Source organism: Vitis vinifera, chromosome 3, assembly GCF_030704535.1.
Source record: "Vitis vinifera cultivar Pinot Noir 40024 chromosome 3, ASM3070453v1".
In the NCBI taxonomy this organism is placed as follows: Eukaryota; Viridiplantae; Streptophyta; class Magnoliopsida; order Vitales; family Vitaceae; genus Vitis; species Vitis vinifera.
Genome location: NC_081807.1, coordinates 3,388,478 through 3,408,989, shown reverse-complemented (window position 1 = coordinate 3,408,989; position 20,512 = coordinate 3,388,478). Strand labels below are relative to the sequence as shown.

General features: G+C 34.6%; 3 protein-coding genes across 7 annotated transcripts; all 3 read left to right on the top strand.

Annotated features, from left to right (window-relative positions):
• Window positions 1–439: 439 nt before the first annotated feature.
• LOC100255484 (phenylcoumaran benzylic ether reductase Pyrc5) lies at window positions 440–6,320 on the top strand. Of its 2 annotated transcripts, XM_002283970.5 has the most exons (6): window positions 440–710; window positions 1,034–1,168; window positions 2,059–2,296; window positions 3,029–3,232; window positions 3,897–4,066; window positions 5,988–6,320. In XM_002283970.5, the coding sequence occupies exons 1-5, from the start codon at window positions 528–530 to the stop codon at window positions 4,061–4,063; spliced, it is 927 nt and encodes a 308-aa protein (XP_002284006.1). In that variant the 5' UTR covers window positions 440–527; the 3' UTR covers window positions 4,064–4,066; window positions 5,988–6,320. The 2 variants fall into 2 exon arrangements, with proteins under 2 accessions (XP_002284006.1, XP_059591812.1); XM_059735829.1 differs by having other exon boundaries at window positions 450–710; window positions 3,897–6,320.
• A 2,193-nt stretch (window positions 6,321–8,513) lies between these two features.
• IFRL5 (isoflavone reductase-like protein 5) lies at window positions 8,514–12,944 on the top strand. 2 transcript variants are annotated; one of them, NM_001281242.1, is given in 6 exon segments: window positions 8,684–8,922; window positions 9,246–9,380; window positions 10,726–10,963; window positions 11,630–11,833; window positions 12,239–12,484; window positions 12,765–12,944. In NM_001281242.1, coding segments are annotated over 5 exon segments (921 nt in total). In that variant the 5' UTR covers window positions 8,684–8,745; the 3' UTR covers window positions 12,406–12,484; window positions 12,765–12,944.
• A 3,196-nt stretch (window positions 12,945–16,140) lies between these two features.
• Window positions 16,141–17,287, top strand: LOC109122363 (eugenol synthase 1). Of its 3 annotated transcripts, none has more exons than XR_002029766.2 (2): window positions 16,141–16,370; window positions 16,908–17,287. XR_002029766.2 is itself a non-coding variant. In XM_019218971.2 (2 exons), exons 1-2 carry the CDS (start codon window positions 16,299–16,301, stop codon window positions 16,936–16,938), a joined length of 345 nt encoding a protein of 114 aa, XP_019074516.1. In that variant the 5' UTR covers window positions 16,141–16,298; the 3' UTR covers window positions 16,939–17,287. The 3 variants fall into 3 exon arrangements, 2 of the variants coding, with proteins under 2 accessions (XP_019074516.1, XP_019074515.1); XM_019218971.2 differs by having other exon boundaries at window positions 16,141–16,612; XM_019218970.2 differs by having other exon boundaries at window positions 16,141–16,616.
• Window positions 17,288–20,512: the final 3,225 nt, after the last annotated feature.

Genomic DNA, 20,512 nt, shown 5'->3' with positions numbered 1-20,512 from the left:
TAAATAGTATCAATCTTAATCCTAAAGACGTTTTTTTAAAGCTAGGGGAGTCATTATTGGGAGAGCGGGTCGTTACACATAACTATATTAAATTATCATTTCATGTACTCGATGAGTGCATAAAATTTAAATTATTTTTAAAGGGTTTTTATTTTATAATTATTTAAAGAGTTTTTATTTTGTAATTATTTTTACATTAGTGTGTGAAAATACATTTTTTTCTATTTATAAATCTCTCATGTGATATACACTTTTTCACTTTCCAATCTAAACCAATTTTCAAACAAGCGAACTTTGACACATTCATGAATCACATAAAAATCAAGCCACATTCAAAATATAACCAAAACGGAGATTACCACCAAAACACAAGGCTAGTTCCGTAATTACATAATCCTAATATCCTCGAGCTCTGTCCTACAAGAGCATTGTCTTTGGCCGTTGGTGCCCACCAACTCTCCAGTCACCTTTCGCTTAGTCCTCTCAATTCCACATTTCTCGCGGGAGATTCGCCGGAAAAGCTCACAATGTCCGAAAAGAGCAAGATTCTCATAATCGGCGGCACTGGCTACATCGGAAAATTCATCGTCGCTGCCAGCGCTAAGTCCGGTCACCCTACCTTCGCTCTCGTCAGAGAATCCGCCGTTTCGAATCCTTCCAAGTCGGAAATCATTGAGATTTTCAAGAGCTCCGGCGTGACTTTGGTGTATGTACGTAATATTCGCTCTCATTTCTCGCTATTCTTGGTTTTCTAATTTTTGCTTCTTTTGGCCGCCGAGAAAATGAATGAAATTAATTGGAGTTCTTGAATTTTTGGATGTTTAAGTTCCTAAAAAAACGAAAACTGGAATTCTTCATTCATCCAGAAAGAAAAAAGTGGCGATCCTCAGGAAAAGAAAAGTTCGGATGTTTATGTTTTAAGTTATTTTGGTTTCAGTAAAGTGAAAAAACACACCTGCTTTTGGATTCTTACTTCTTAACTGGGGAATTAGGGTTATGAAATAGTTTATTGATTGGTTATGTTATGTTGCAGGGTGATCTATACGATCACGAGAGTTTGGTGAAGGCGATTAATCTAGTGGATGTGGTCATCTCGACCGTTGGTCGCGCACAGTTGTCGGATCAAGTCAAGATCATTGCTGCCATCAAAGAAGCTGGAAATGTCAAGGTAAAGTTGTCCAAATTGACGAAATTTCTCTCCTTTTCTCCTTTTCTTCTTTCTAATTCCCTCTTTTCTTTGCAAATCCGAGTACTATGATATTTATTATTGGAATTTGTTATAATTTGTTGGTGATATCTTTATCCTTTGTGCATAATGTAATAATACCTTCTTTAGAAATGTTGGAAGTGCATGAAAGAACATTCCATATATACAATATTCATTGAGGATCAACAATCTTGATTCTTGTCTAGATCCATGTGCATTGACTCAGGTTGGATCGATGCTTTAAAGTCAATCTTAATTTTTGATGTAAAAAGGAAAAAATTTTAAATACTAATTCCCTTTCATGGGGCATGCTATACCACTTCCAATCCATTGTATACACCCACAACCACCACCCCCCCCCCCCCCCTTTTTTTGATAGGCTAAAAACAAACTATATTAACAGAGAAGCGCCTAACAAAAAAAGACAGCACACCCAATGTAGACAAATGGTATACAAAAGGCTTCAAAAAGCAGCAAGACAACTAAACAAGAATGAAGTTTTTTTTTTTTTTTTTCTCCTGTTTTCATTTAGTTTTTATTCTTCCATCTTCTAAGCATCCTGATTAGTGCGCATTTTCCTTCTATGAATGAAGTTTGGTAGTTTTTTTTTTCACATTTCTTACATGGTTTTTTCTTTCACTTTTTAAGAATCCTGATCAGTGCACTCTTTCCTTCCATCGTTTGAATTGCTAATTGTATGTCTTTATGGTTGCTGAACACTTGTATCAAGTTCGTCAAAGTGTATCCCATATAGGATCCCTGTCGTGAGCTAATATGACTAAATAGATATGACCCGTTTTTCAATCTATTGAGTTATACAGCTTCTTCTTAAAGTGCTTTATTTCATCCAGAGATTCTTCCCATCAGAGTTTGGAAATGATGTGGACCGTGTACATGCGGTTGAGCCAGCAAAAACAGCCTTTGAGATAAAGGCTCAAATCCGCCGCACTATTGAGGCTGAAGGAATTCCCTACACCTATGTGTCCTCCAACACATTTGCTGGCTTTTTCCTTCCTACATTTTCACAGCCTGGAGCCACCGCTCCCCCCAGGGATAAAGTTATTATTTTAGGAGATGGGAATCCAAAAGGTAAGCAACCTCTGAAAATCATACAACTTAATTTCCCATTGCATTTTCTCGTTTTGATGTTAGAATGCACCGGTCCATGTATCAGTGACATCTGATGATAGTGGGCTTAAAAAGTAATACTAATCAGCGGGTTATGTAGATGAGCATGGAATCCTTTTGAGAGTGTAATTTACCATTTCACCAACCAATAGCTGCATATTATCCTTCTCCAGGCAAAAAAATTGATGGGGTTGCCAGCGTTGTTGAGGTGAGAATGGTCTATATTCCTGAAAATCAGAATGTGGCTATTTGAAACCTGGACAACCCCACCCCACTCCCCCTTTCCCCAGCTGGTTAAACCCGTTCACCCAGAAACAAAACCTTCCGACAGTTGAGGTTGACTGCTTGGGTGCTACATTGCAATTGAGCCATAATACAGGAAACTAGCATGATCCATGTGACCTGGAGTGGTCAAACTGAGGAACCATTGTGCACTTCTAGTAATTAATCATTATTATCTGAACTGGATGGGCTAAAGCCTCTTTTTTTATATTGACAGTCCTCTTGGGTTGCTCTCCAGCTGAGAGTTTTTGACATGAGCATTAAATGAAAACAATAACTTGGTTTCATATCAAAATAATTTCAAGTTTGTGTTCTGTAAACAAAAAAAGTGGAATTACGGAGTAGTCCAAGCTTGAAGGAATAGGAAGATGATTCTACTCTATTTTACTCATTTCATTTTTGCATCTCCAGCTGTTTTTAACAAGGAGGATGACATTGGCACCTATACCATTAAAGCTGCGGATGATCCTAGAACCTTGAACAAAATCCTTTACATCAGGCCTCCTCAGAACACCTACTCATTCAACGAAATTGTCTCCTTATGGGAAAAGAAGATTGGAAAAACCCTTGAGAAGATATATGTTCCAGAGGAGCAAGTTCTGAAGAACATCCAAGGTTAGTGAGAAACATTTTCATTTTTTGAAACTGTTCAAACTTTGGTTTTCCTAGTAATTTAAATTGGAACAGAGATTGGGAATAGAGCATTCCCATTATGCTGCATTGTTAAAATGTAATTGGTTCTTGATTCAATTCTTTTTTCTTAGAAAATGTTAGCTGGCCTACTGGTAAAATCTGGTGATCATGCCCCAGACCGTGATTAAGGTCTTCCTAAGAGATTCATATGACAGACTAACAATTCACTATTGCTCATTGGATTTGAAAAAAGAAGGGAATAAAAAGAAGAAAGAAAGAGGAGTTGGTTGAACTTGGAAGTATCACGTGTTTATATGAACTTTGGGTAAAAAAGGCCTGTTTTGGTCAAATGATATTGAGTTTGGATCATGTTTCAAGCCATTGTTCAAAATGTGGCTTCACATAAAATCAGAAACCGCATTTTCAAAATGCAGTTTCAACCTATGACTAAAAAAGGGAAAAAATAAAAAATTGTGCCTAGGTGGCATCAAGAGTTCTAGTTTGATGGTAAGTTAGGGAAGGTTCCTACATAGGATAATTTTTTTACCACAGAGGCCATTTTTTGGCCCTAAACTCTGTTCATATAGTTGATGTTTTAATGATGGTAAATGTCTTCAGATTGATGGTTTTCCTCTGTTTCTTGCAGAAGCCTCTGTTCCACTCAATGTGATGTTAGCATTCTGTCACTCTGTTTTCGTTAAGGGAGACCACACCAACTTTGAGATCAAGCCATCATTTGGAGTGGAGGCTTCAGAGCTATATCCTGATGTCAAATACACAACTGTGGATGAGTACCTCAACCAGTTTGTGTGAGAGGTACTTCCTGGTTCTGGTAGTTTTCATTCTCATGCTGCACCATTAAATAAAGAAACATGTGTTCCAGAGTGACTGAAGAACATCCAAGGTTAGTGAGAAACATTTTCCTTTTTGGAAGTGTTCAAGCTTTGGTTTTCCTAGTGAATTTAAATTGGAACAGAGATTGTGAATATGACATTCCCTTTATGCTAGATTGTTTAAATGAAATTGGTTTTTGATTCAATTGTTTTGAGTTAGAAAATGTTACCTGGACTGCTGGTAAAATCTGCTGATCATGCCCCAGACCTCGATTGAAGTCGACTAAAATACTTTTAAAATCGAAATAATGACTTCCCTTATTCATTCTTTAGAGAAATGACCAATTTTGGACATTTTTACTCTTCTTTACTTCCTCCAAAAATGTTCCTTCTATTTTTGATACCTAGCTTTCTCCTTCTCTCTAGGTTCTTCCTTCTCTCTAAGTTCATGTTCCATCTCTTTTTCCAGTGAAGTCCAAACCCCTGAACAAACATTAGAGCCCTTTACATTTCAAATTTTAGGAGTTGTTTTTTGTTTGGTTGCAGCTTCATTTGAACTTCTACAATATAGAAGATGAGGTCAGATCTCCATCTCTCTCTTTGTTTCTAGTTAGCGTTTTTTCTCGTTGTTTTTGGATGAAGCTTTTTGTTGAGGTTTTTTGTCGTTGTTTTTTGTTAGGAGTTTCATGTAAACTTCTATAATGGCGAAGATGAGATCGAATCTCATCTTTCTCTTTCTTTTTAGTTGGGTTTTATGTCATTGTTTTTTGTTAGGGTTTTTTCTAATTTTTTTTGTTAGGATTATTTTGCAATTTCATTTGAACTTCTACAACGTCGAAGATGAGATTGAATAGAAAGCTGTTATTTACTAAATCTCTTATCCAACTCTATTTTTATCGAGCCCTATGTTTCGGTAGTTAAGTGAAAATGAGCATTTTAACAAGACCTTGATCTTTTTCAAGTTCTTTGTAGGTGAAACAAAAACTTAACCCTAATTAAGTTATTTTTAAATGAAACTTAACCAGAGTATAGTTCAGGTTACCATAATCAAGTCCTTTGTAAATGAAATAGAAATCTAACCCCACATAAGTCTTTTGTAAATAAAACTTAACTTAGCGGGGTTCATATTACTATTATGATTGAAAATTTAACTCTAATTAAGTTTTTTGCAACCAAACGTAACACTTGTGTAATTTAGCTTATCATTCTCAATCAAAATTTAACCTTAGTTAAATTCGTAATAAATAAAACTTAACACTTCAGTTGAACATCAAGAATGAGAATGAGGAGTTGTTTGAGAGATAAGAAAATTGGGTGGGACATTATGAAATGAGATCAAGTTTTCCTAGAGTGTCATCCATTGAAAAAGAAACAAAGCAAGTTTAAGATAAGGCCAGAAAAATGAAAAAATTAAGTTGGTGGTCACACTTAAAACTGAAGTCATGGTAATGCAAGAGACTCAGAGAGTTAGGAAGAAGAGAGATAAAAAAAAAAAAATGAACTGAAAAGATAAATGAGATTGGAGAAATTGAGAAATGTATAGAATGAATAAAATAAGTAGGGAGATGATCTTTCTGAAAGGGTAAAAGTGTTTAAAGAGGAACATCTCTCAATAAAACTAAAGAGAGGGGTCATTTTTGCAATTTGATAATTATTTTGACCCATGCATGCAAAAACCCTTTTCAAAACGTGGTTTCAACTTAAGTTTAAAAAGGAAAAAATTAATTTAATGACTCCTGCTTGACATGAAGAGGTCTACCTTGATAATAAGTTTAAGAAGGTCTCCACAAAGGATAATTTTTCAGCCATAGAGGCCATTTTGGCTCCAAAATCCGTTTATATAGTTGATCTGTTAATGATGGCTAAGACCTTTAGATTAATGGGTTTTCCACTGTTTCTTGCAGAAGCCTCAGCTCCACTCAACGCAATATTATCGATCGATCACTCTGTTTTTGTTAAGGGTGACCAGACCAACTTCGAGATCGAGCCATCATTTGGAGTGGAGGCTTCAGAGCTATATCCTGATGTCAAATAGGATGAGGTTAGACTCTGGTCCTGGTAGTTTTCAACTTTTTCATTTTCATGCTGCACTATCTAAATAAGCAAACATGTGTGGCTGTCTTAATTTATGTTGTGTGGAAAATAGTGGGTTATTTCCTTGTCTATGCCATTGGGCATATTCTGTAGTAGGACAATGTGCCTTTCTAATCTTATCCAAGTAGAAGTTTCTGGAATTAGATTTTTTATCTTCTCTGATACCTGATTAGAGATGGAGCTATACAGAAAGGAACACCTAGCTCCTACTATAATATTTCTAGCTCAAGAGAGGGAGCTTGAAAGAAACAGGCTTGATGAAGAAATAAATGTATATAAAACAATTAAAAGGCTTATTCTATTGAGACAAGAAAAGGCAATGATGCTTAGTTCATGAACTATTCAAGTTTGAAATTTGATACAACGGTTGTCCTTTATGTCTTGTTTAGTTTGTTAAATATAATCTAATATAATATAAGATAAAAAGATAAAATAATATATCTTATATGGTCCATGAATGGTAGGTAGAATAAGTGGAATCCACCTTTTATTTATTTTATATGTATGTCATAATGAAGTAATATATATATTAAATACCCCGATCGCATCTTCCCACACTTTTGTATATTAAATACAACAATCCTTAAGTATAGCTGACATCATAAATGTATTCTTCTTAATAAATGTATGTATAATAAAATTTATAATGATAATAGTAATATATAATATTATTAATTACGAGTAACGCTTTTAAATATTTAGCATATTAGTATATAATATAATTAAAATATTTAAATATTTAGCATATTACTATAATATTATGATTGTTAAATATGTGTTCATGTAGGTAAATAAGACAAAAAATATTAAAATTAAAATTAAAATTAAATTAATTATTTTGACCGAATACTTAAAGCTCTTTTTAAATATTAGTGGTGAGATTAAGTTATTTTATCGAACATGTTTAATCTACTTAATAATTTAAATTGAGTTATTAAATCTCTTTAACTCATTAAGTTGATTTATTAAACATCCTCTTATAATTATCATTTTTTTTATCGGATCAAATTATAGTAAAAACTTTGGAAAAAGGTAATCATTTTACTGGGTAAGCATGTATTTAAATTTAAAAAGAGAAGTCGTGTTTTTAAAAGAGATTTTAGTGTTTTATAATGAATTGATTGGTTAAAATGATGAAATAATTTTCAAATTTATGAACTTAACATTTTTTTTGTTTTTTTTTAAATAATTATTTTTTACATAAATATTCTTAATTATTTTAATTATTTATATATAGGTTTTAAAAAAATTATTTTTACAAGAAAAGAATAAGGCATTTTAATCAAAATATAATTAAAAAAAAAATAAAGGATTAGATTTTTAATGTCCTTTTAATCAAATAACCCTTTTATAATTATTTTTTAACCAATAAAATTATATGGAAAACATTTGAAAAGGTTTAACCATTCCAATTGGAATCTGATATCCAAGGCTTTTGGCTCGCTTGAAAGTCAAGTCTTGGAATCTGCGAAAGTTCTCGAGCGTCTCGCTGTGACGTGTAACTTCTTCGAGGTAGCATTTGCTATTGGAAATGTAGTAAAATATTATAATAATCCCTGCTTCATATTAATAATGACTCTCCCGTAGACTAATTACTACACACCCCACCAAGTCATACCAGAATTTAATAAATCCATTGACTAAAAACTTGGAACTTGGCAAGAAGTTTCATAGCAATAAAAAAGAAGACTGAGTTTAGGTAGGGAATCTAACTACCCTTCAAGAAGACCGACTTGTATGCCTTAATTAAACCAATATCTTTTTCCTTTCTCTCTCATGCTTTTTCAAAACTCAATTTATATAATTATAAATTTTATATAATTATCTAAAAATAATTATTATTTCATATACTTTTTAATTAAAGGTAAAACGGGTCTGATATTTAAAAGAATATATGTGTAAGTCTATAAAAATGGAACAAAATTAAGAGAATATTGAAACGATAAATGCAAAGGAAGAGATAAATGCATAGATGGAATATACATTTGAATGTAAAATAGGGATTTTGATGAAAAATTTATTTTTGATTTCAGTAGAAGATATCTTCCTATTATCAATGGAGGATTTTTCGCTATCAAAAGGTATTATCTTTGATAATTTAAGTACTATATTTTAATGATATAGGTATTACTATTAACTATTTTAAGTATTATTTTTAATCGATGAATGCACGAAACTTAAATTATTTTTAAAAAATTAATATTTTATAATTAATTTTATACTCAAAACACATTTTTTTTCCCTCTACTAACGGATTGTACACTTTTTCGCTTTCCAAACCAAACATTTGGTAGTTTTGTAATTTGACTGATTCCAACCAAGTGTCAAACAAATGAACTTGGACACATTCGTGAATCACATAAAAATGAAGCCGCATACAAAATATAGCCAAAACGGAAGTTACGGCTCAAACACAAGGCTAGTTCCGTAATTACACAATCTTAATTTCCTCAGTCCTATAAGATCGTCGTCCTTGGTCTTTGGAGCCCATCCACTTCCCCGCGACCTTTCATCTTAGTCTTCTCATTCCACATATCTCGCCGGAGATTCGCCCGAAAAAAGTTAACAATGTCCGAAAAGAGCAAGATTCTCATCATCGGCGGCACTGGCTACATCGGAAAGTTTATCGTCGCTGCCAGCGCTAAGTCCGGTCACCCTACCTTCGCTCTCGTCAGAGAATCCACAGTTTCGGAGAAGTTTGAAATCATTGAGAGTTTCAAGAGCTCTGGCGTGACTTTGGTTTATGTACGTTCTATTCGCTCTCTTTTCTCGCCATTCTTGCTTTTCCAATTTTTGCTTCTTATTGCCGCCGGGAAAATTAACGAAATTTGTTGGAGTTCTAGAATTTTTTGGATCTTGAAGTTCCTAAAAAAACGAAAACTGAAATTCTTCACTCATCCAGAAAGAAAAAATTGGCGATCCTCAGGAAAAGAAAAGTTCGGATGTTTTTGTTTTAAGTTGTTTGGTTTCAGTGAACTGGAAAAATACACCTATCTTTGGATTCTTACTTCTTAATTGGAGAATTAGGGTTATGAAATAGTTTATTGATTGGTTATGTTATGTTTCAGGGAGATCTATACGATCACGAGAGTTTGGTGAAGGCGATCAAGCAAGTAGATGTTGTGATCTCCACGGTTGGCCACGCACAGTTGCCGGATCAAGTGAAGATCATTGCTGCCATCAAAGAAGCTGGAAATGTTAAGGTATAACCGTCCGAACTGATGCAATTTCTCAGCTTCTCCTTGTCATTTCTCCCTTCTTTGCAGATCCTAGTACTGTGATATTTATTTATTATTGGCATTTGTAATCATTTGTCGCAAATATCTTTATCCTTTGTGCATGATATGATATCACCTTCCTTAGAAATGTTAAAAGAGTCTTTGAAAGTGCATGAAAGACCTTAACATTCTTTTCTTGCTAGATCTATGGTATTTCAGTGAGGTTGGATTGAGTTGAGTGTTCTTTTCCAAGAAAAAGGTACCATAACCCACTCAATCTCAGCTATTAGATGTTTGAAAATTGCTTTTAATTCTTGATGTAGCCTGATTACAATTGATCTATTCTTCCCAGCTGAAATGGGGTTTATTGTGTACTGCTTTCAGGGCCATAATATAACCCATATTTTGATTATCATAATCAAATATTTGGTTTGGGAAATAATTTATTTTTTTAGAAATGATTAAACCCCTCAGACGAGGCTACTCTTATAGAAATCATTTGCTGAAAGCCATAAAAGACAATTTCATCTACATACAATAAAAATCCTATATTTTCAAAGAGCATAGGAAAAGGAATCAAAAAACCTCAAATTTTAGAGATGTTATTAGCTCTTCAAGTAGTACTGAAGTATGGCTATTTCCTTCTTTTGGTTAGTATAACAATAAGCCTTTACCATAAGATAGTCCCTTCGCCACTTTTGTAAAGCTGCAAAAGGAACCCTGAGACTCAGATGTCTAGATCTCTCATAATGGAGATGTGGCTGGATGTCACTTCACAATGAGGTCAGGAGCTCCAAATTGTTTCTTCTAGAATGGGTGCTGTTGAACTTTATGTTGAATGGAGAACCATAAGAACTTAATATTTACCCTATGAGATGATGGATCCATATCTGTTACTTAACTATGCAGCTGAGCCTGTCATTGGATATGGATAATTTTTCAACGATACATAGCATTATTCTCTAATGGTGGTTGTTCTATTTAGCCTGATTAAATCCTGCCAAATGTTTTGAAATCACTCCCTAGGGATTATAATTAAATAATAAAAGATGAAAATTGATGTTGAAGTGATTTGATACAGAATGAAGTTTTGTAGTTCTTTTCTTCCCTTTCATTTAATTTTTTTTCTTTACATGTAAGTATCCTGATCAGTGCACTCTTTCCTTCCACCATTCCAAGTACTAATTGCATGACAACTTTATCCTTGTAGAACACTTGTATCATCTTGTTAACATTTATCCCATATATGATCTGTGTCTGTGAGCTATCATGACTGAATAGATATAACTGGTTTTTCATACATTGTCTCAAAGTGCTTTATTTTGTCTAGAGATTCTTCCCATCAGAGTTTGGAAATGATGTGGACCGTGTCCATGCTGTTGAGCCAGCAAAAACAGCATTTGCAACTAAGGCTCAAATCCGCCGCACTATTGAGGCTGAAGGAATTCCCTACACCTATGTATCCTCCAACTTCTTTGCTGGCTATTTCCTTCCTTCATTGTCACAGCCTGGAGCCACTACTCCCCCAAGAGATAAAGTTATTATTCTAGGAGATGGGAATCCAAAGGGTAAGCAACCTTTCTGAAAATGATAAAAGAGTTGAACTTCCCTGTTGCATTTTGTCCTTTTGACATTAAAATACACTGGTGCATCTGCTCTGAAACATCCAATGGTAATGGGTGTGAACAATAATTCTAATGAAAAGTTATTTCAATGACCATGAAATCCATGTGACTGTTAATTTACCATTTCATAAACTGGTATCTGCATATTATCTTCTCCAGCCAGGGTTGCCAAAGTTGTTGAGGTGAGAATGGCCTACATTCCTTCAGATCAGAATGTAGCCATTCTAAACCTGGAAAATCCCTCCTCACTCCCCCCTTCTCCAGCTGACCAAACCTGTTCACTCAGAAACAAAGCCTTCCAGCAGTTGGGTATGCTGCTTGGGTGCAACAGTGCAATTGAGCTATAACCCAGGCAACTAACATGATGTTGAACTGAAGGAATCATCATGCATTTCCAGTTATTAATCATTATTGACCTTCTGTTTTTAACTGAATTGGATGGGCTAAGCCTCCTTTATTGAGTCAACAGTTCTCTGGAGTTGGCTTTCCAGCTGTGAGTTTTTGATCTATATATATATAATGACAAAGAGACCTGAGCAGTCCCAAGATTCTAAGGTAAAGGAAAATGGTTCAACTCCTATCTTACCTGTTTCGTTTTTGCATCTCCAGCTGTTTTTAACAAGGAGGATGACATTGGCACCTATACCATCAAAGCTGTGAATGATCCTAGAACTTTGAATAAAATCCTCTACATCAGGCCCCCTCAGAATACTTACTCATTCAATGATCTTGTCTCCTTGTGGGAGAAAAAGATTGGGAAAACCCTTGAAAAGATCTACGTACCAGAGGAGCAAGTGCTGAAGAACATCCAAGGTTAGTGGAGACGTTGTTGTTGGTTTTTTTCTTTTAAATTTTTTACTGTTTTAGAAGTCTTCAGACTGCTGCTTTAGTTAATTTAAAATTCAAATAGTAGACCGATAACCAGGCATCGAGTTATGCTAAAATGTTAAAATTGAACTGATTCTTGAATCAGTTGTTTTAACATTGAAACTGCTAGCTGGCCTGCTGGTTAAGTTTGGCGGTCCTGACCCAGGCCTCAGTTACATGACAGGGCAACTATTTACTACAACTCAGTGGATTTGAAAAGAGAAAAAAAGGAAAACAAACAAACAAAGAGAGTTGGTTAAACTTGGTAGCATAGTACATGCTTATTTTGTAGAACTATCAGTGGTGGCTAAGATCTTCAGATTGAATGGTTTTTTTCTCTGTTTCTTGCAGAAGCTTCTGTTCCACTCAATGTGATATTATCAATCAGTCACTCTGTTTTCATTAAGGGAGACCACACCAACTTTGAGATTCAGCCATCATTTGGAGTTGAGGCTACAGAGCTATATCCCGATGTCAAATACACAACTGTGGATGAGTACCTCAATCAGTTTGTCTGAGACATGAACTCTGTTCCTGGCAGTTTTCATTGTCATGCTGCACCATCCTAGTAAATAAACATGTGTGGCTCTGTCTTAGGTGGTGTTTGTTTTTTTACTTAATTCTAAATAAAACCTTAATACTTAATAGTATTAAATATTAGGTTGTTTGTTTTTATAGTATTTTATTTCTATTAAGTATTAAAAAGTAAAAAAAATCATTGTGTTATTTTTTCTATTTAGAAAAAGCCACATATTTTGACTTTTTCTGTTTAGTAAAAAGTTTATAATAAGTCATGAAAAAGTAAAAAAACAAACAACCTAAATTCTAAAACTAAATGGTGTTCAGCAAAAAACCAAAAAAACAAACACCATCTAAGTCTTTGTTGTGTGGAAAATAGTGGGGGCTTTCATTGGCCATGCCACTGAGCATATTCTGTAGCAGGATGATGTGCTTTTATGATCTTGTGCCGATCGATGTTTATGAAATTATATTTTTCTTATTTTTTTTGTTTTCATTTTATGTTCCTTGATACTTTATTAGAAATGACTTTATTAGAGATGGAATGACAGTGATTTTAGGAAGTGTTTTTAATATTTTTAGTACTTAAAAATGATTCTTTTGATAAAAAGTTCAATTGTTACAAAGGTTAGAAGCGCTACCTATAATCACTACCAAACAGTTCCTTAGTTGATTCTTCACTCATGCATGAAATTTGAGACTAGTAAGACCAGTTTTTCATTGATTCATTAGTCCCCTCACACGGTATAAGGAGCAACTAGTGTTGATCAAGGCGATAGCACCTTCATATAGTATTGTTATGTGAATACCAAACAAGTAGGTGGGGGCGAGTTAGAAGGTTAAGTCATGCCAAACTCGGTCACATCAAATTCAGTTATGTTAATTTGCTTATTAATATTTTAACCTGTGTGAAAGTCGACCCAAGGCTTGGTTGAAAATTCTTAAACCTATATCAAATTCACGGGCAATTTGAGTTCTCAATGTTGATTTTCAAACAAAATAATTATAGAATTTATAAAATATAAATTATATTTATAAAATAAGAAATTAAAAGTAAAATATTTTAAAATTATAAAATAAATCATTAGTTACTGATTTAATATAAATAAATATTTATAAACTAAAACTTCAGCTATCAAAGATAATTTAGTAATTAAATAAAACTGATAAACTTATTACTCTTGTACAATTAAAAAGTAAGAAATATTAGAATTTATTATTATTATTATTATTTTCTTTTTCTCTATATTTAAATAAAGCAATGTACAATATAATTAATAATAAATAAATAAATAATATTCCACCGATTGATTGCACTTTCAATCCATGTCAAACCTAATATTTTCGATTGGTATTTTTTTAACCAAAGTCTAATTCCTATATATTCTAACCAAGCAAGGCCTCGTGACATGCGTCATGGCACGGGCGGTGACACGCGTGACGTGTCTTGGCTCGGCTTGTGGGCATCAAGCAAAGCCTCGTGACACACGTCATAGCACAGGCGGTGGCATATGTGACGTGTCTTGGCTCTGCTCGTGGGCACCAAGCAAGGCCTCGTGGCACGTGTCATGTGTCTTGACTCGACTTGTGCGCACCATGCAAGGCCCCGTGGCACGTGTCATGGCACGGGTGGTGGCACGCGTCACGTGTCTTGGCTCAACTCGTGGGCATCATGCAAGGCCTCATGGCACGTGTCATGGCACCGGTGGCTCACATGTCTTGGCTCGGCTCGTGGGCACTATGCAAGGCCCCGTGACACGCTTCATGGCACGGGCGGTGGCACGCATCACGTGTCTTGACTCGACTTGTGGGCACCAAGTAAGGCCCCGTGGCACACGTCATGGCACGGGCGGTGGTACGCGTCACATGTCTTGGCTCAACTTGTGGTTGACCATGTCAACTCATCACCAGTTTTGGCATGAATTAGGCGGGTTGGACTCATTAAGTGTGATGCAATGGCATTGGGCACTGTTCTCATTCATTCCTACTCAGGAATCAAATTATTTTATAACTGTATGGAAAATTGTTTTGACAAAAAAATAAAAATAAAAACAATGGTTCATAAAATATACAATCACAATGATTAGACCGCCCCTCATTAGCGGATTTATTCACCTCCCAAATGAAAATATTGGAAACTGATGGAATATTGGTGGTGGATTTTACCAAAATTTTGAAAAAAATATCACAAATATTGGATAGAAAATTTGAAAGTAAAATAAAAATAATTAGATGAAAATCGATTAAAACTCAAAAACATTAGAAAAGTTCTATAAAATGGTAAAACGAGTCATAATATGCATATTGAAGTTATTTTATTGATATATATATAGAAAATAAAACTTATAATGTTCACAATAATATAAAATATGTTGATAAGAAACATGAATTTTGAAAATATATATTTAATACTAATTTGGAGTAAATATTTGGTTTTATTAAATGCTAATAACTTATACATATTACATTCCAATATGATTTTCTTTAATACAAAAATAAGAATTAATGTTGAGAACAAAGAAAATCATATTAATGGAGATAATTTTGATATTATGACATAAATTTTACATAACATCGATTGTAATGACAAATATGTAATACATAAGTCTCTTAACTCCTACTACCACTATAAATGGGAAATTTCATATTCACCCATATGCTTGTTTGAAATCCTTATTATAATCTATTTAAAACGTCATATGACATTTGTATAGAATGATAGTTAGTCATTATAGGTTGAACTTGAGTTCATTATTTGGTTTGGAGGATACTAGTCATACCTTATAACATAATCGGGATAAAGGTTAACTTTGTCCGATGAGGCACAATGCTAACTCCCTATGCTAATAGATCACGTTCCGACTTGATTTTTTAAATTCATAACCAATTTTTAAAATATTCTAAATTCAATTAATATTTCAAACAAAATTAGGTTTGAGCATCACTCAAGTTACATTTATGAACTTTATTGATGAGAAATAAATAAATAATTGTTCACTTTTTACCTTAAACTTATGAATAACTTTTTCAATGAAACATTTGTAGAGTGATGATTTTTTTTTTTTTTTAACGAGTTAATAATTGTCATGTTTCATAAAAAAAAAGGGGAAAAAAAACAATATACCATATAAAATAAGTGTAATAAAATAAAATAAAAATTGTTACTTGGCAATAATTCTATGAAATCAACTTGTGAGACATGTGACATGACCTATACAAAAGGAAGACGAGTTGTCGTCAAAATATTAAGGAACATCAATAAATTGATAACTTTGATTGAATAATGTTTTTTTATTGGTCCCAACTCCCGCTAAGGTACTAAATTAATAATTCCCTAGTATGTTGTTAAATTCAAATGATTAATTTATAAGGTCTTTGTGTCCAATATTACTTGTTCCTTCTTAAAATTAATGTCCACTTGAAAGTTAGTTTGTAATAGAAATATTTAATTTACTTAATTACAATAAAACAATATTAAATTCAATATTTTGAAAAAATAAGGAATACGTTTCATAAATTAATAATTTATCAATTAATCAATAAATTATTAAATTATTAATTAACCAATTAATCAATATTTGCTTAATAATATTTTTTTTTTCTTGGTATTAAAGCTATTAATTTATCAAGGTTTAATGTAAATAAAGAAATAAAAATTTTGGTAATTAAAATATAATTATTAAAATAAATAAAAATCATGAATTTGAACGTGAAAACACAAATATCAAATCTCATCAAATATCAAGCATTCGAAGCTCCAAAACGCAAAATCGAGTGGCCTTCAATTCAAGATCAAGCATTCGTGAACTTGTGAACTTGAGCCAAGCCAAAGTTGCCGAGACAAGTCAAGTCCAAGCACAAACTGAAGAATCCAAACCAAGGTTCGAACTGAATGAATGCTCAAGTTAATTTTCTTGCAAGAAGAATCGGAGGAGTAAATAGAGATTGTGCATCATCCCCCAAGGTCGATTCGAATTTCAAATTTGGCACTAATTTTCCTTTTAAGAAAAATTTGTGTACAGGCGCAATGTCCGAAAAGAGCAAGATTCTCATCATCGGCGGCACCGGCAAAATCGGAAAATTCATTGTTCCTGCCAGCGCTAGGTCTGGTCATCCTACTTTCTCTCTCGTCAGAGAATGCGGCCTTTCGAATCCTGCGAAGTCGGAACTCTTTGAGAGTTACAAGAGCTCCGGCGTGACTCTGCTGTATGTACGTACCATTCGCTCTTATGTCTCGCCATCCAATTTTGGCTTCTTTTGCCTGCCGAGAAAATGAACGAAATTAATTGGAGTTCTAGAATTTTAGGATGTTCAAGTTCCTAAAAAAACGAAAACTGTATCGGCAGGAAAAGAAAAAAGAAAAGAAAAGAAAAGTTTTGATGTTTATGTTTGAAATTGTTTGGTTTGAAAAACACACACCTATTTTTGAATTCCAACTTCTTTAATTTGGAGAATTAGAGTTTTGAAATAGTTTATGGATTAGTTATGTTATATGTTGCAGGGAGATCTGTACGATCACGAGAGTTCGGTGAAGGCGATCAAGCAAGTGGATCTGGTGATCTCTTCGGTTGGCCACATGCTGTTGCCGTATCAAGATAGGATCATTGCTGCCATCAAAGAAGCTGGAAATGTCAAAGTAAAACTCACGCAATCTCTCCTCTTCTCCTTCTCATTTCCCTCTCTGCTATGCAAATCCAAGTACTATGATATATATCTATATATATATATATATATATAACTTAGAGATGATAAAGAGTGTTTAAAAGTGTATGAAAGACCACAGATGATCAACAATTTTGTGTTGCTAGATCTATGTTAATTCAGCGAGGTTGGATTGAATTGAGTTTCTTTTCCAAGGAAAAAGTACCATAATCTACTCAATCTCAGTCATCAGATGTTTGAAATTTGCTTTTAATTCTTGATGTAGCCCGATTACAAGAGATCTACTCTTCTTGGCCGATAATGGGGCCTATTGTACTGTTTTCATTACCATCAAATTTTGATTATCACAAACAAAGATTTGGTTTCGGAAATGATATATCTTTTTTATCAATTGGAAGCATAAAGAGACGGTTGAAAGCGGTAAAAGATAATTTCATCAGCATACAATAAAAAACACTATGATTAAATAATAAGGATGAAAATTAAAGTTGAAGTGGTTTGATACAGAATGAAGCTTAGTAGATTTTTCTGCCTTTCTCTTCTTCTCCTCCTTGTCAGAAAAGGGTTGCGAAAGGGGACTGCAGTTTTGTTTGTGGCCTAGGGGCAGAGGTTGTTGATGCGTATGCGATTCCTCCTCTAAATGTGGTTTTGGTTGACGGGAGTTCTACAATGACCTCTTCTGGGGAGGAAAGGGCTCTGGTAGTGGTAGGTGAGGCGAGCCTCAAGGAAAGGGACAATTCAATGGGGTGGCTTAAGTGTGGAGCGGAGTCAGCTGAGGAATGGAAATCATGTTGTCTTGCCCAATTTAGTGACTTTCTGGGCATGTCGACTATTGGTTTTGAGGAGGACATTCTAGTTTTGCTCAAGAACTGGAAATTGAGGAAAGAATAAAAGGATCAGTGGTCTGGGTCTAAAAAGGTAAAGGTTGAATCCTCAAGGTTTGAAAGGGAACTTAGAAGATTGGAGTGTTCCATTAATTTTAAAAGTTTGGGATATGGAAGAGCTCTCTCCCGAGAGAGTGGGGGTATAGTTTCTATGGGTAAATGAAGTTAAAAATCCTCTCTTTGAATGTGAAAGGAGCAAATGATGGTGATAAAAGAAAGATCATCAAATTTGTAATCAAGACTTAGAAAGCGAATTTGATTTTTCTCCAGGAAACCAAATTCCAAAGTTTGTCGTGTAGTTTGGTTTGGTCTTTAGGGGTGGGCAGGTTCTTGGAGTGGGGCGCTTTTAATTCTTAGGGTATGATAAGAAAAGGGGTGTTAGACTTGGAGTGGAGCTTGTTGGAATGGAAATTGGAGATTTTTCGGTTTCCTATCGGTTTAAGAATGTGGAGGATGGCTTCTGCAAGGTTTTTACATGTATGTATGGCCTTCTGTTGGGAGGCTTAGGGAAGAGTTCCAGGAGGAGTTGGGAACTATCAAGGGTTTGTGGCAAGATCTGTGGTGCATAGGAGGAGATTTTAATGTTGTTAGATTCTTGAGAAAGAGGAATAGAGTTTCAAGACTGTCTTCAACAATGAGAAGGTTCTCAAAAGTCATTGAGGATTTGGAATTGCGGAATCTCCCATTGCAGGTGGGTTCTTTCATGTAGAGGGACAGTTTGTATAATCAATTAAAGTCAAGGTTGGATAGATTTGTAGTTTATGAGGATTGGGAGTGCTATTTCATTGGGGTAGTTCAATGTGTTCTTCCTAGACCTGTTTCTGACCACTACCCAATCTTGTTGGACGGCGGATAAGCGAGGAAAGGTCATTTCCCTTTTAGATTTGAGAATATGTGGTTGAAGGAAGACAATTTTATTTTTTTTGGATTTGGTAAGGAGTTGGTGGATGGGTTTCCAATTCAGAGGGTCTTTTAGTTTCACTCTATCTGAAAAACTTAAAGCGCTTAAAGCTACCTTGAAGACTTGGAACAGAGAAGTGTTTGGAAATACCTCTGCTAGAAAGGAATCAACCTTGAAGTAGATGGTATTTTGGGATTCTGTAAAAGAAGATAGGATGTTGTCCACAGAAGAGCAAAGTCTCAGAAAGTAGGCTTTGGGGTAGTACAAGAAATGGGTGATAATGGAAGAAACCTATTGGAGGCAAAAGTCTAGAGAGTTATGGTTGAGGGAGGGAGACAGAAATACTGGCTTTTTCCACAAAATGGCTATTGTTGATAAGAGAGGTAACTCTATGGTGAAGATCAAAATAAATGAGACTTGGGTAACGGAAGAGTGAGACATCAAAGATAGAGTGGTTTAGGTTTTCCCTTATTTTTTATTGAAACAGAGGAGTGGAGGCCCAGATGCAATGAGCCACAGGTTAGGATCCTTGGAGAGGAGGATGCAGTAATGTTAAAGGCTCGTTTCTCTGAGGAAGAAGTTTTTGGAGCTCTCTTGGACCTCAATGGAGTAAAGCTCCTGGTTTTGATGGTTTTTCAATGGCGTTTTGGTAGTTCAGCAGGAGTTTTCTGAAAGAGGAAGTTATAGGGTTCTTTAAGGATTTTCATAATTAGGACAAGTTTGTGAAGAACATTAATGTCTCTTTTCTGATTTTAATTCCTAAGAAAGGGGAAGCTAGAGATCTCAAGGACTTTAGGTTGATCTATAAGCTTGATGGGTAGCCTTTACAAGTTGTTACCAAAGGTGTTAACTAATAAGCTTAAATTTGGAAATACCCCCGGGACACCTCCGACTGCTACTCCTGATGATTGCGCTCCCACTCTGTCACTGAGTCTCATGACCGACGCACCTCCTGCTGCAACCCCAACTCAAACTCCGGGGGCCCCACCACCAACAGCCACTGAACCACCTCCAGGGACACCTTCTCCCACTGGTAATCCTGATGATTGTGCTCCGACACCATCACCCAGCCCCATGACTGGTTCACCAGCTCCTGCAATCCATCTCTAGATGCTTCTCCATCATCTGCCGTCTTTGCAAGTGCCCTTGCCTCCTTGGTGTCCGTGGCCATGAGTTTCTTTCTCTAGATAGAGGAGTAGACTCATATTTGACACTGTTTGAGGTCTGTGGTACAATATTTCATTTGAGGTTGGAGTCTTGTACTAGACTACTACGTGTTGTTTGAACATATGACATTCAATAAAACCTGACCTTGTTTGATCTATATATATATATGCACCAAGTGCATACCTGATCAATTATGAATATTTTTCATAACAAAATATATTTTGTCAGAAATTTTATTTATGGACCCTCATCATATATATATATATATATATATACACACACGCGTACGTATGTATTTAATTTTTCAAATTTTACTTTTACTATCCTTCTTTACAATATATCTATTTGTACTAAGTAACAATTTTTGTATCATAAAATAAATAAATAAATAAATAATTATAATTTTTTTAGCCCATTTAGATTTCTCTAAACGAAATAGATATAAGTTGATCTTTAATTCCATAGTTTTCTTCGACCATATCATAAAAGGTA

Bases quoted from the DNA above. Each gene is read 5' to 3' on its own strand.
- LOC100255484 (XM_002283970.5), top strand. From the start codon at position 528: ATGTCCGAAAAGAGCAAGATTCTCATAATCGGCGGCACTGGCTACATC. The intron at 1,169-2,058 runs GTAAAGTTGTCC...TATTTCATCCAG, and splicing joins AAGAAGCTGGAAATGTCAAG to AGATTCTTCCCATCAGAGTT. The intron at 3,233-3,896 runs GTTAGTGAGAAA...TGTTTCTTGCAG, and splicing joins AGTTCTGAAGAACATCCAAG to AAGCCTCTGTTCCACTCAAT.
- IFRL5 (XM_010646764.3), top strand. From the start codon at position 8,746: ATGTCCGAAAAGAGCAAGATTCTCATCATCGGCGGCACTGGCTACATC. The intron at 8,923-9,245 runs GTACGTTCTATT...GTTATGTTTCAG, and splicing joins CTGGCGTGACTTTGGTTTAT to GGAGATCTATACGATCACGA. The intron at 11,834-12,238 runs GTTAGTGGAGAC...TGTTTCTTGCAG, and splicing joins AGTGCTGAAGAACATCCAAG to AAGCTTCTGTTCCACTCAAT.
- LOC109122363 (XM_019218970.2), top strand. From the start codon at position 16,299: ATGAATGCTCAAGTTAATTTTCTTGCAAGAAGAATCGGAGGAGTAAAT. The intron at 16,617-16,907 runs GTACGTACCATT...TATATGTTGCAG, and splicing joins CCGGCGTGACTCTGCTGTAT to GGAGATCTGTACGATCACGA.